Source organism: Vipera ursinii, assembly GCF_947247035.1.
Source record: "Vipera ursinii genome assembly, chromosome: 3".
NCBI classification, from domain to species: domain Eukaryota; kingdom Metazoa; phylum Chordata; class Lepidosauria; order Squamata; family Viperidae; genus Vipera; species Vipera ursinii.
The window spans coordinates 178969414-178984896 of record NC_139516.1 but is presented as its reverse complement, the minus strand read 5'-3'; the positions used below and the strand labels follow the sequence as shown (position 1 = coordinate 178984896).

At 34.0% G+C, this 15483-nt stretch overlaps 1 protein-coding gene across 3 annotated transcripts in view; it reads left to right on the top strand.

Annotated features, from left to right (window-relative positions):
* Positions 1-15483, top strand: part of NCOA2 (nuclear receptor coactivator 2) — a 151791-nt gene that overhangs the window by 90984 nt on the left and 45324 nt on the right. For all 3 annotated transcript variants that reach the window (XM_083359374.1, XM_083359373.1, XM_083359375.1), the window contains exon 4: positions 1489-1661. In XM_083359374.1, coding sequence (XP_083215500.1) covers positions 1489-1661 — 173 coding nt within the window. The remainder of the gene's footprint in view (positions 1-1488; positions 1662-15483) is intronic.

Sequence of the window (15483 nt, the reverse complement as noted above, 5' to 3'; positions counted from 1 at the left end):
CCAGGACCACACATCAATTTCCAGTTAAACTGATTTATTACAACTCATGTCTATGCACAGGCATCTATTCAACTAACAGTTAGCACTATTTTTGCAATAGCTAAGGATTAGTAGCATTAAAGAAGGGTGGGACTTACTCCATTTGAGTAAGAGACTCTAGGCTGATTCCTCTTTTGACTGTGCCCCAAGATCTGCAACTCCTATTCCTACATCACTGCTTGTAGCAATCTGTCTAGCTTGGGCTTCTTCCAAGTGTTTGGATTTCAATAGTAGGAATTCCCAGTCCTGATCATGTTGGTTGGCTGGTAAATTCTGGAAGACAGAATTTATATAACCTATAGAGCCCAAGTTCTACAGTTTTAATTGGCAGTAGCACTTGCTTATGTATCAAGAAATTACCTTATATATTGCAGGCTAGAAATAAAGTCTATGGACACTTACATTGAGTCAGCTTATATACATGCTGTATCTTCATGTCTAGTTGTAAATATAAACTTGGGCAACTAGCCTATTAAAATTCCTTAAAGAAGCAAAAGAGTATTGGTCATTTTATGACCTTTTTATAATAAACAACAATGAAGCTGTGATAAAAATAATTTTAGAACTTGAGAAATTATCCTTTTACGCTGGTAGTATCAGTAAGTTAAATTTTCTGGCTAACTAATTAGAATCCAGAACAGGATTACAAATAGTCCTTGCTTAATGGCCCTAATTTACATCACGAAATGATGCAGTCATTAGGTAAAGCATTACATGACTGCACAGTTTCCAACAGCAGTCCATGTAGTCCCGGTTGCATTTGTTAGGCAAGGGCAGCATTGTTAGGCCAAGGCCTCACTTTTCTGCTCTGATGTACTCACCTCGAATTTAACTCTTTCCACCCACCTATCTTTCCCTGTCTCTGCCCTTTTGGCCACCCTAAATTCCCCTACCTACCCCTGACACCCTCAGCTGACCTTCTTTATCTTTTTCCTGCTGCTGATAAGGCATTCTGGCCACTTTAGAGAAGACCAGTGAGGTTTGAGGATGGAAACAGTTAAAACTCTGAAGTGCCCTACAGTGGTTTCATTGTAATCCTCACCTGGAATACTCTGTTCTATAATAAGTAAAGAGTATTGTGTCTAAAGTTTTACAAAATAGTACTACTTTTTAAAAATATATCTTTACAAAGTTGACATGGATTTTTATCCTGGTTCATGTTATCCTGGTTTTTGTTCCTTAATTTTATATATATATGTATACGTATGTATATATGTGTGTGTATGTATATATATATATGTGTGTGTGTGTGTGTGTGTGTGTGTGTGTGTGTGTGTATGTGTGTGTGTGTGTGTATGAAAATGGCTCTGAATAAAACATAATTAGGAAGGACTGTTAATGAATTATTTTTATTTTATTTTGTTTCCCTGTATTTTGCTACTTTGATTAAAACTGTTCTTTAATTATGACTTGTACATTTTTGAGTTTAACTTTAAAACTTTATTCCAGTCCTAAAAGAAGCACTGAAAAACGTAATCGTGAACAAGAGAATAAGTATATAGAAGAGCTTGCAGAGCTGATTTTTGCTAATTTTAATGATATTGACAACTTTAACTTCAAACCTGACAAATGTGCAATCTTGAAAGAAACTGTGAAACAGATTCGTCAAATAAAAGAACAAGGTAGGGAAATTGTTTTAAGAATCATATATCTTTGTTTTTTCTATCAAAACTTAGGTAACTTTAGTATTTCCTACTTGAAACTATTAATCGCATGATTATTTTGTTGAAATATGTTTTCATCCCACAGTGTTGAATTCTATTGAAATTGAACTGAATAGAAAGTAATCAGTAGGACTTCCAGTTTGCGCTCGTAGCGCATGGCCATGTAAGAACGGACCTCCGCTCCCCATGGCTAATTTTGCCCTGCCAGGTAGACCCTAGATAGGTATGAAGTCACCCTGTAGAGGTGACTGCGAAGGAGGGGTGCCCCGTTGATCATGAAGCGACGGCAATTGCTTTGTCTGATCCGGGGAAAGCCCTCTGAACCCGACAGGAGAAAGCCTAGCCGCATGCCAGCATCTAGCCCAATATACTGCAGCCGAAGTCAAAGTACCAAGAACAACGCTAAACAGCATGCTTGGAACTGGTGAGAGTATTTGATCTTCTCTCCCTTATTTTACAACTAGTCCCTGGGAAAGATCCCCAAAGCAAACAACCTCCGAAAGTGAGGGAAAGGGCTACATTCCCATTCCTCCATAGACAGAAGCAGCAAATTAACCTTTAAGGAGGAAAGAACCTTAATGAAATTAAATTCAAAATACTACAATCTAATCAAACTTAGAAACTAAAAGAAACTGCTAAGATTATATTCTAAAGGGTTTTTGATTGAATTACATAAAAAAATAAAAATAATAAGAACTTTTTGTCTGGAAGAGCTGGAAAATAAATTATTTGCTGACATCCGGTGGACAATGAGAATATAGCACATTAAAGACAATGCCCAGAAACAAAGGAAAAAAAATCTGTTCCCATGAACTCTAATAACCTTTAAGAAAATAGTTGCTAAGGAACAGAGAAGAGATTGCATACTGGGCCTACTATAAGATTGGAAAATGTTTGAAGGAAAAGAAATACTTTGATTGTGGTTTAAATTTATGTACTGTTTAAAAACTTTGATCTATGACAAATTATTGAGAAGCGAAGTTACAAGAAGGATCTAAGGGCTAAATATTTTGAATTGACAATTGACTCCTGAAAGAAAGAATTGTTATAAAACATTGATTTTATTGAAACCTTGACAACTGAAAATTACAGTGGATTACAAAAATTATATATAAAAACAAGTATACAAAATTGGACTGTATGGATTTTGAATTTTGGTTAGCTTGACAAGGCTAATTACAGAGACTATGGCATTTATGACGGACTACTCGAAAGGGGGAGACATGGATATACCCATCAAAAAAAGGATAGAAAACCACACTTAATATCTACTCCTGAAAGATTTAGCCTGAAAGATCAAAGACCTTTAGAAACACTTCAAGACAAGACAAATATTTTCCAAGATAAAATTTATGCAGTGCTACGACAGATACAAACTACAATAGACCTAAACCATGAGAAGATTAAACATAACTTTGATACTATAAGTGAATATACTTCTAACTTAAATCTACAATAAAAAACATCCAAAGAATGATGGTAAAAATGAACAAACAATCCAGACAACAGAATGTGAACTAGAAAAAAATGACTTAACTGGTGAAGTTACAAATGAAGGGAATTATAACAATACAAACAAGAAAACAAGAAAAGACTTACAAGACTTGGATACAACAATAAATATGGAAAAGATACTTTATGCATTAGAACGTCAAATTAAACCTGAGAAGAAAGAAGACTTAACAAATGGACAGTGCCAGAAGAGTCATTGCTTGGGAGACAAAAAGCATACATTCTATCTACTATGTATTCTCTACTCCTAACAATAACTACAAAAATATAAAAACTGGACAAGTTGAAAATATTAATTTGGAAAACAATTTGGCAAAGAAGGAAGATTGGAGAAGGGCTGAAGAGACTGGATTCGCCTTACCAGATGGAATATTATATGAGTAAACACTTGTTTGAATATGGCTAAATAAACAAATACCGTAACTTTGGCCATAAAGGGACGTTAGAATAAGTGGGATAAGAGATATAAGTAATATAGTACATTTTGATAAGATACAAAATGTAAAAATATTAGGATGTTGTAAGTGAAGGAAAAGTTTGAATTTTAAAGACAAATTAAGTTTGAAAAGATTTAGGATTAAGGAATGATTGAAATATTGAGGGAATATTAGGCTTGATAAGAATTCTGAAAAAAGGATATATATTTGTAAAAATTAACCAATTTTTACAAATAGAAGTGAAATATAAATTGACTAGAAAGATGTTATGGGTAGATGTTATGATAAATAAGTAATATAGTATCTCTATAATATATGAAATATGAAAATACTGGGATTTTTAAGTGGAAAATTTGGATATTTAGATGTTAAATACTGGGAAAAATATGATAAGAATTATTTGAATATTATGGAGAAATTGAGCTTAAACAAGATTTATGAAAATAAGATGGTGAATCAATAAGATGACTTACGAAAATAACATAAGCTGATAAGAAAAAAATGCTAGATATGAATGCTACTATTGTTGGTATAAATATAGAAGAAAATGTTTTTATTTAATCATTTAAATATGGAAAATATCAAATATTAGAAATTATATTTGTTTAATGTTGTAGAAGGAGAATACTACTGGGTGAAGAGATCAAGGAAATATATTAATTGATATACTAATTAAGGAAATATAAAAAATAACTATTATTGATTGTTTATTAACTATTATTAATTGTATATTCTTTTTTAAAAAATTATGAACCAAGACAATACGCTGTAAACCAGGCACTAAGGTTGTTATTGTAAAAAACCAATAATACTTTTACAAAAAAAAGTAATCAGTAGATTGAATCTTCCAAATAATGTTAGAAGATCAGGATGTAATGATGTCATTTCCACACAACTGTTTTACAGCATCTTACAGCACTATACAATTATCAAGGTGTTGATATATCAGTAGTCAATAGACTTCTATTCAATAGACCCTAGATGACATAATACGCTGCTATAGTAAAAACATGCTTTATTTAGAACGAGGAGAGAGATCCTGAAACATTTCATATGTTTGTACTTAGAAAATTAATAAGTTTTATTCTTAAATTCTCTTTTACAGCCAAAGCTCTTGAACTACGGTAGACTTGAAAGCCTTTGTTCAAAATGCTTCTAACCAGAAACTATGAGATTTATTGAGGAATTATCTATTTTGTATTCCATTTAAAGGAGTTTCCCAGAAGGATTAGAAATAGATTTATACAACTTAGATATGATACAAAAATATCTGTGAAGTACAAAAAGAATAACACATACACAGCAGCAGTAATTTTGACAATGTGTATGGATGGGTGAAAGAAGGAGAAGAAAAGGTATGAGGGGCCTGCCTGGCTGTTAGTAGTTTAAAAAAGCTAACACAAGTCTAGGCCACAAAAAGATGATAAAGTTATTGCGTCTTAGATGCCTTATGGGGCCCTTAAAATCTGTTGTAGCTAATTTCTAAAATCATTCACAGATTTATAATACAATTCTTATGAAGAATACTTCAGTATAAAAATGTTCATTTTCTTCGGTGAAAATTGAAATGTAATAACCTGTTGTTAGGTAGTTATAAATTTAACAGAATAATGAAGTTGGAAGGGATCTTGGAGGTCTTCCAATCCAACCCCCTGCTCAGGCAGGAAACCCTCACCAATTCAGAGTCCAATCTCTTCTTAAAAACCTCCAGTGTTGGAGCACCCACAACATCTGGAGGCAAGTTTTTCAATTTCAGATAGTTGAAATACTGGGGTGCCACATATTCATTGTTGAAACTTTGATTGCTCTCAAAATATTCTAAACCAAGAGACCCCTGTAGCAACTAGTTTTGCCACGATATGGAGAAAAAAAACTATAGGATTAAACCTCAAATGTTAAAGGGTGGGAATAATTTAGTGAACTCTTAATACATATTTTAATAGGTGTATTCATTCTGAATCCAAATTTATTCATCATATTTAAATTTCACAAGGTCAAACCAGCCTGTGGTAGCTATTGACTTAAATCCAGCAGCATAAATATCATTTTAACAAGCATGAAGATATATGACAACATCATAATTACATCATTATCATAATGAATTCTCAAGTTGCAACCATTCATTCAGTGACCATTTAAAGGAATGGCAGTGCTAAATGAATTACGTATACTTAATGCCAGTACCTGAAGTTATGGCCATTCCAATGTCCCTGCAGTCATATGAACAAACTTTGGGCATTTGGCAGCCCTCTTGCATTTAACAATCTCAGGGGCTCTTCAGCTCCCTCCACCAGCCTATCTTCTGCCAACTCACCGTCATAGCTAGGGCTGCAGTAGTGGTCCAAGGCCTTTAGCACTCTTGTCAGTCTTCCCAGGTAGACCAAACTGGAATGAACCAAGAAGGCGGTGCTAACTGTTCTCCAAATCAACTGTAGGAGAAAGACAGTGAAGATTAGCCAGGGGCAGCATGGTGAACTAGCATAAGCTGGGAGAAAAGGAAAATGCAGAGCAGCAAGGCTGGCAGAGGCAGTGGAGTGAAAGGTGGCCAAAAAGACAGAGTTGGGAGAGGGGAGATAGACAGGTGAGGGAAGTTCAAAGTCCCTTACTTATTGAGGCTCTAAACTGCCAGGGACTAAGCCAGGAATTCCTTGGATTTGGGTGGTCCTGAGCTAACAACTGGTGGGATTCAGTTAATGATGGCAGGAGGGAATGCCAGGATTGCCGTGGCTCAGAAATGTGGTTACATGGCATCATACCTTGTAGCTGCATCACTTTCCAATAGAAATTCTGGTACCAATTAGTATTATAACTCAAGGGCTAAATGATTGAGAAGTAAAAATAGTAAACAGTAGTAAAAAAGCAAGCAAAATTCAAGTGGATCTCCATCAAGAAACTCAGTGGGTGAGTTTAAGTCACATTTTTTTTAGCCCAGTTAGAATGTTGCTGAGAAAATAAAAAGTAGACTTGCAAATAACTCACGGTGAATTCCTGGAAAATAAAACATTTTGTAAATCTAAAAAAATTGGTAATGAAAAACACAGTGGTATAAAGTACTAACTGGATTTCAGAAGGTGAATGTTATGTAGATAATATATCTTCTGAAATTCTCTATTTGGGTAGAGATATGATTGCTTCATCAATAGTAATTCCTTATGTTTATTTATTTTGGTATTGAAGAAACTTATTGTCTAAATATATAATACTAGTATGGAGAAATGTCATATACTATCAGGGATGCTTAAATATATCCTTCATTTAAGAGGGGATCTGCAATTCTTCCAGTAAATGACAAATTTATTTATTTATGTTGAAATAGTAACAAAACAGGTACCTGAAATAGTAAATTGTATTTAGTTAGCTGCACTTAGAGTGAACTTTCTAAAATAAATCAGAATTAAATCCAATTAATTACTTTAAATATACTTCATATTGTTCATTTTGGATCCAATTCAATAAGAGTGCAGTATAATATGACATTGGTGGCAGTTAGCACATTAGCAGTTCATTTTATTAGAGCCTGGTCATTATACTTCGTTCCGTTTATCTTTAAAATCAGCCTCTTCCTTTAATAATGGTACTGTGATTATGAAAACGACAAGAAGAATGATTAATTTAAACAGACACTATCTGTTACAGCTGCAATCATGGTTATATTAGCCTAGCTATTCATTTTATTGTTTACAAGCCATTCTTTATTTTAAACATTTTGTACCTTTCCAGGTATTTCTGATCCAGTTTAAATTTAGTTTACATTCAGTAAGCATTTGACTGTAGGATGAATTATGATATATGTCTCTTTGTTCTTTGAAAACATGCATATTCATTTAAATATAATTTATCTACCCAAAGCAACCAACATAATATAAAAAAATCAATTGTTATCAGTATGTGTTATAATATACAGGTAGTCTTTGACATACAACCATTCATTTAGTGACCATTTTGACATTACAACAGCACTGAAAAAAGTGACTTACAACTGTTTTTCACACTTATATTGCAACATCCCCATGTTCACATGATCAAAATTTGGATACTTGGCAACTGGTTTATATATATGACAGTTGCAGTGTCCCAGGGTCATGTAATCACCTTTTCCTACCTTCTGACAAAATCTCTTGCCTAGCACAGAAAGTTTGGTCTCGATTGTAGTCATGAATTGAAGATTATCAGTAATTTTAAATTCAAAAATATAAACCGAAATATATATTAAAATATAATTCAGGCAACATAAAAGTAAGTTTAGAACTACAACAATAAAAACATTAGTGGATCTGCACAAACGATAAAAGTACTCATTAAAAGCCAGTCAAAATTACTTCATTTTTTAAAAATATGCCAAATATGAATCTTGGGACAAGATTTATAAAAGTATGGCCACAAACTTTAAGATGGCTTTGTCAGAAGTGCCTATCAATTCAACAGGTTTTAAAAATGAGCCAATGAGTTGGAGCTCCTATTCTGGCCTGAAGAATGAATTCTTCTTTACTGTAATATGACCTTGTTATTGGACATCTCATCAGACTTTGAAGAAATATATCCATAGTCCATGAAATCTGAAATCTGTCCTCATTTGCTACCTGCCATTTGATTGCTGAAGCTCTGGTTGCCTGGAGCTCTGTTCGAGATTGGGTGTTTTGATATCCTGTGATGGGAAGAGCAAGTTAAATCCCTGCACTTAGGGAAGAGCTCAGGAGGTGAGATGGTGATTCAACACTGATGGTATGGCCAGGTTTCACATTCTGGTGTGCAAGGTATTTTCTGGAAATGCTGTTTTTGTTTATAACTGTCAAATGTTTGGGCACACTATATAGTTTCTAAGTGTTTCCTTTAAAATAGCAGACTATCATGCATTTGCTTTCATCAAAAGTCAGCAGTAGGGTTGGAAGGATATATCCAGGCTGCAAAAAAGTGGGGAACCATATGCAACCTTAGGGAAGCAAATTGTCTATTTTGTTTAGATAGTTAAAATACTATATATTGTATATTCATACAGTGTAATATGCCTTTGCATAAAGGACATCCTGCCTAGGCACTTGTCCAACAAGAAATGTTATTCCCTTTAAGAAGTTGAGGATAAAATTAATTCTACATCCTTGTATTTGTTTATTTATTTGTGTTCTAGTTTAACACTATCATGAACCCTCTGCCCATTGCTGGTAGTTCAATCCTGACCAGCTCAAGGTTGACTCAGCCTTCCATCCTTCCGAGGTTGATAAAATGAGTACCCAGATTGTTGGGGGCAATATGTTGACTCTGTAAACTGCTTAGAGAGTGCAGGAAAGCACCCTGGGACATTATATAAGTCTAAGTGCTACTGCTATTGCTATGAGAAAAAGGAGTGTAACTGCACAAAATACATAAGCATCCACAATATAAGAATTAAAATATATGTATAAAAATAAAGTTAATAATTTAATCCAGTACACAGATTCCTATCATCAGAACTTTTATCATCTCCAGAAGAACTCCATTTCACTTTTTTCATAAGGCCCACAATGCTGGATCTAATTTAGCATCCTGGAAAAACTGTTTCATAATCTATGTGCCATTATGGAGTAATGGCTCCTCTTGGCCTCAGCTCCCTAATTTCATGTAAACCACTTAATATGCAAGGGGTGTAGGTATCATTTAGGTAATGCAACATCACAGTTTCTGTTCTAGCAGTAGTAGAATGAAATGTTCCTGTTGGTTTGCTCAGCTAGATTTGTAAGTGAGAAATTGCAAGTGATTTTGCTAATACAGCTAGAGTTGCGTAACCAGAAGACTAGTTGTCATTGTAGTTACTTGAACCGTGTTTTGACTATTGTTGGAAGCAAGTATAGGGTTCAAGATAAATGTAATCTTACTTCCACTTTTTCGAGATCTGTTGTTTTTTTGCCTAACAATTTAATGCTTTTTTAAGGTCAGGTGTGATACAGTTAACAGGTAATGCTAAACTTTTAATGCATATAAATTTGCAATGCTTTTTAAAATAGTTTTGTTTAATGGCATTTTTCCTAGTATAGTAAAAAGTAATCTTTTATCATTTCTGTAACTTATTGAAAAACATCTCTTACTTGAGTTCTGCAGTAAGTGAGAAATATGGAGAGAGCAAATATAATTATTGTTTTATTCAATATTATTAACAAGAAATTCAGTGCATTTGGCATAGTAGATTTAAAAGATAATGTGCTTTTCCCTGTTTTTGGTTCACTTCTTTATGAACTGAAATGCAACCAAAAGGAATAATTACAATAAATTAATGGGAGGTGAGTAATATTATGTTTGGATTTCTGACAGTTTTTTGCAATATTCTTTCTCAGAATGAACTGCTCATTTATTGGTCCATAACTACAATATATGTAATTGCAAGAGCCTTCCACCTTGACTTCAGATCATGAACGAGCAATTTTTTATACCTGTGAATAGATATACTGAGTTTCTGATACCTCTGTCTAAATCTAACACAACTATTTTGTTATTTGGCTTGTAAAAATTATGTACAATAGCCAGAATAGACTTGCAAGGTGATTCTTCATTATAGATCACAGCAAATTATTATTATTATTATTATTATTATTATTATTATTATTATTATTATTATTATTATTATTATTGCAGAACAATGTGTTGGAACTTTATTCTGCATAAAATAAGTATAGCTATAGTTAATAATAATTGTCAACTAATTGTCAGGAAGACTTTTCATATTGTATAATTTTAGCCCATGCATATGGTTTCTCATCAAGAATGGTCATACAGTAAGCGTTCTCAGTTACCTCAGGATGACATATGACTTATCTCTCTTGTCTATAAAGCCTAGTAGTCAATTTTACAATGATCAAGTGAGCTCATGGAAATCCAAATACAGCCTCACATATTTCTCTAGCTCCAACTTTTACATGTTGAACTTCTAGATGCTGAGTAAGATAACTTAATTACCTGATAATCTATGCACAGAGATGTCTACTGGGGTGTCCTATATTCAACATATATAGATTAAAGTTGAATTAGGTAAATCATACAGCATTAACAACAGAACAACTTTCAGAGCATGACTTTTTTCACAGGTTGTGTGTATGATTGATTGCACATTGATTATTAGGACTGTCAGGTTAAAAAATGCATAATCTGTGCCAATATTTTGCTCCCCTTTGTCTTTAAGATTAGCTCTATGACACCAATCTAGAGTAAGAAGAATAGCAGGTATGCATCTTAAGAATCAGAAGTTACAGGATTTAAGATTCCTGCAACAAATGCTTTCTGGCAATGGGTTTTACTGAGGTTTACAGAAGCAGAAATCATCTGTTCTCCTAAAACAGTATGGGAAACATTAATATGGCTGAAAATTGAATAAGGATACAATTGAGTCCTTGATTTTTAAGGATTTGATTCAGTGTATAGTAATTTTTAGCAACAAATATGTTCATAATAACTCCCTCAGTGGTTCTCTGTTGTGTAGTCAATTGCCATACTTGAAGGCAGTATCTACGAGATTATTCACTGAATAACAGAAGATGCCATGTATTCTGTTCTGTTTTCATTTTTTGAATTATAGTTGGTTCTGCCATGTACTTGTATGTTGCTTGAATTTGTTCTTAAATTGTTATTAAGTTTTTTATAAAAGCATGAACAATTCTTCCTGCATAACTGAAGCAAACTGTCTAACATACAAAGTTTTTTCTAAAAACGTCCTTATTTCCTTGGTGCATTACCTTTGAATATTCCTAAACATTCTAACATTTTCTCTGGATAGAAATAATAAATAAAACATGATGGGCCTATGGGGCCTGATTTTTGGTACACCCTATATTTAAAATCATATACAGAACTATTAAATCCAAGTTTATTCCATTCTATACAACTGACAACATATCATGATAATACAAACTTGGATCCCAACTCTTAAGAATGATCCTCTGTATTTTCTCTTGGATATTTCACTTGTTCAGTGTCAGTTTTAGTCATTGTTGGTTTGCAAACTGGTCTAGATGAACATACTGATTCATATGCTGAATGAAAGCATTTTGTATAATCTCGGTAAGATATCTTTGTCTCCTAACAGAATCCAAATATATTAAAAGTTTCAGTATCTCTCCACTGTCATCCAGTCCTTATTAGATGTATTTTACATACTATTTTCTAATTTCTAATGATCTGTTGTGCCTCTAAATATTTGTTATCATGTCTCTCATGTGAGAATTGTTTTATGCTTTCTCAAAGAAGGACAAGTGAACCTAGTTATCACAACCTCAAGTAACACATCTTGCCAATACAATACAGGAGCAAATTCTACTGGAAGAGAATCACTGACTTGCAAAAAATGAGTCAGCTAGCTTTCAACTCCTGAATATCTCTTGGATTAATTCATTTACCCCTCTGCACCCCTTGCACTTGCATCACTAGGGATAAAAATGAAAGCAAGACTGCTTTCTATTCTCAGCCATTAGATTGGTACAAAAAAGAAAGAAAGAAAAGAATTAGAAATGTAGCATCATTCATAGTTTAGGATTGGCTGTATAACTGTCACTCAGCAGATTTTTAGACACTTTCATTTGCTGACAGGATGGACTGTGCCTAAAGAAGGGCGTAAAGCAAATCTTTACCCTTAAAGCTGATCTCAGTAAACAAACTGGGAAATAGTGCAGCTGTGCTTTTAAAATATGCACTGCAGGAGATTTCGGCAAGCTGATGACATATCGTGCATTAATGTTGAAAAGATAAACACAATTGAAGATTGCAGGAAGGGGCCTTGTGTTTTAATGTTGGCAGAATGCTTCCTAATGAATAAGAATGTTCTGCTGGCTTCACAGTGCCATATGGCAGATTTTCTAATTTTAGTTTAGTACAGATGCATAATTCTCCCTTGTTTTACCTTCTAAAGTCATTCTGCAATTTTATCTTTTTTGGGGTTTTTATTAATAACGGTGCCTGTTGGCTGTGTGCAGGTCTATGAAGGTATGTTGTAAAATATAATGAGAAAGTATGTTCTTTAAATAAAAGGTAAACATTGTTAGGGAGGGCAGGGCGTAGCTTTCCTCCTGAGACTGGAAATGGGAATGGCAGCTAATAATTTTATAAACTCTTCTGAAAAGCTGAAAATCTTGTGAAAATAATACATTTCTCAACTGATTGAAATGCTTAGACATGATTATTACATGCTTTTATATTAAAAATCCAAAATTTTAATGCAGTGACTAATGCAGTGAAAATAATCTTTAATAATGAACAAAGAAAGAGTATGAATAATGTTGGAATATTTCATTACACTTGACCTATTTGCAATCTGGTCAGACTCGAACGCTTATGAAAATGTTTGATTTGGGGGTTTTGCCATTTTGTTTTAGTTGAACAATATTGTGGATTCTTATACATTTGGAATTATTTGAAATTTAATAAATAAAAATAAATCCAGATATTTCAACTGCCATCATGTCTATCATTCCCACTTCACCGCCTGTAAAATATATTTATGAAATAGAATAAAAGGCTTTTTAGATTCCATGGATTGTTGAAATTTGTTCAAATAAATACTGTAATTATGTAAATGTTATTCTGTTTTCTTGTAAGTTGTACGAAGTTTTGATTTTTTTCCAATTTTATAGTCTTTAGTGTAATAATAAGATTGGATTGAATTAAAAATACAGAATGTAAATTAAAGGTTAAGTATATATTTAAAAATGGCTCCATTTACTTTGAGTTTCAATATATGTTGGATTGTATTGTGTATTTCTTCTGAACTCTTTGATATAAATATACCAGATAATCATCTCTCTCTCTTTTTCTTTTTTTTCTCATTTCATTCACTCCCATGAATCTACTCACAAGTAAATAGGATGACATCATAATTACCTAAACTTAATGGAATATATTATAAATCATATTTCATGTGTGATGTAGCCGTTCTTTCATGATTAATGTTTTATATTTTCTAGCCTTAACTGTTATCCAAATGCTTTAGTTCAGTAATTATCATTAGTGTGGTATTTCTGGCTTTACACAGATGTAGGAAGTGTAAATTGTTGATGCAAGTAAAACATTATTAGTAAATCTTGATTTGCCAGTTAGACTTAAAATGCTGTGTGGATCTCACACTTATTTTTAGCAGCACTATTTTGCTTTGCTTTTAATAGCAATAATTTGCTTTTATCCAATAATTGGGATAATAATTGAATCCTGTAAAATTAGATGATCCAATAATATTTGTCTTGAGTTTAAATAAGTTCTAGTTGGATTATGGCGTCAATTTTCTCTGGGGCTAGCTAAAGACCACCCGGAGGCTTCATTTGGTGCAGAATGCAGCCGCGCGGGTAGTGATGGGAGCATCCCGATACTCCCATATTACACCCCTCCTGCGTGAGCTTCATTGGCTACCAGTTGTCTTCCGGGTGAGATTTAAGGTGCTGGTACTTACCTTTAAAGCCCTACATGGCTTAGGCCCGGGATACTTGCAGGACCATCTGCTACCGGGGACGACTTCCCATCGCCCAGTGCGCTCACACAGAGAGGGCCTCCTCAGGGTGCCGTCGGCCAGACAATGTCGGCTGGCGACCCCCAGGGGGAGGGCCTTCTCTGTGGGAGCACCAGCCCTTTGGAACCAGCTTCCCCTTGAGCTTCGGATGGCCCCGGACCTCCGGTCCTTTCGCCGCGACCTCAAAACTTTTCTCTTCCATCAGGCTGACCTGGATTGATGATGGGTTTTTAAATATGTTTTAATTTTTAACTGTAGTTAATTTATTTTGGGGCTGTTATTTAATTCGTTTTTTAATTTTTGTACTGCTGTTTTTTATTGTTGTAAGCCGCCCTGAGGCCTTTGGAAGATAGGGCGGCATATAAGTCCCAAAAATAAATAAATAAATAAATAAAGTTCTCACACTTACAGGATCATCCAGAATTGTTTTCTGGTCTTAGTTTATTTTAATTTCTAGTCTTGATCTGACTGTCTTATCAGGGTTTTTGTCATCTACATATGAAATGGAAAGAGATTAATCTGTTAAAAATTGAGTTTCTGTTTTTTCATAGCTTTTTATGTGTGTTTTCCTTTAATATTAAGTTATATTAAAGCACTTTCCTTGAAAATTCTTTGAGCTCAATATTTAATAATGCTAACTAATAAAAAATGCAGTCTTCAAAGTAGTGAACCACAAATATTCATCTACAACTCTATTGAAGGAAAATTTAATAGTTTAGGAAACGTATATAATAAATATATGAAAGTACTGTACATTTATAAGAAAGATTGTCCTAACGCTTAAATCCATCATTCTCACATGCAGATTTGGTTCTAACCAGTCATTAGCATAGCATTCATGCTATCTCTTTACTCTCCTACCATCCGGTAGGAGATATAGGAATATAGCCAGCCGTACCAACAGGCTGAAGAACAGCTTTTATCCGTGGGCTGTTAGGCTTTTGAATGGGATATAATCTTATGCAGAGTTGACTTGGGAGGCCGGTGTGTGGTGTAGTTGGTTCACATAGTGTGGTGGGATGGAGGGTTTGTTGTCACTGTGTGTTGGGGGGAGAGAGCACAGGGGGAGGCTCAGCTAATCTCAATGTACACATGTTGTACTTTGACAATAAAGGTTTATTTATTATAATGATCAGGAATTTAAATCTAGTTAAGTTATAAAGTACAATCTTTCAGTTTAAGTAGTAAATTACATTTTTGTTTTAGATGTGCTTATTTAGCTGCCCAAAGTTTTGTCTAAAATGCTCTAAATACAGGATAAATAAGGACATAAATCCTATAAACAGGCAGAAGTCATTTTGCCACTTGCGCAGGCCAGTTACCCTCTCTCCCCCCCACCCACCAGGCCGCCAAGCCATAAAGATTGGGGACTGCTGGT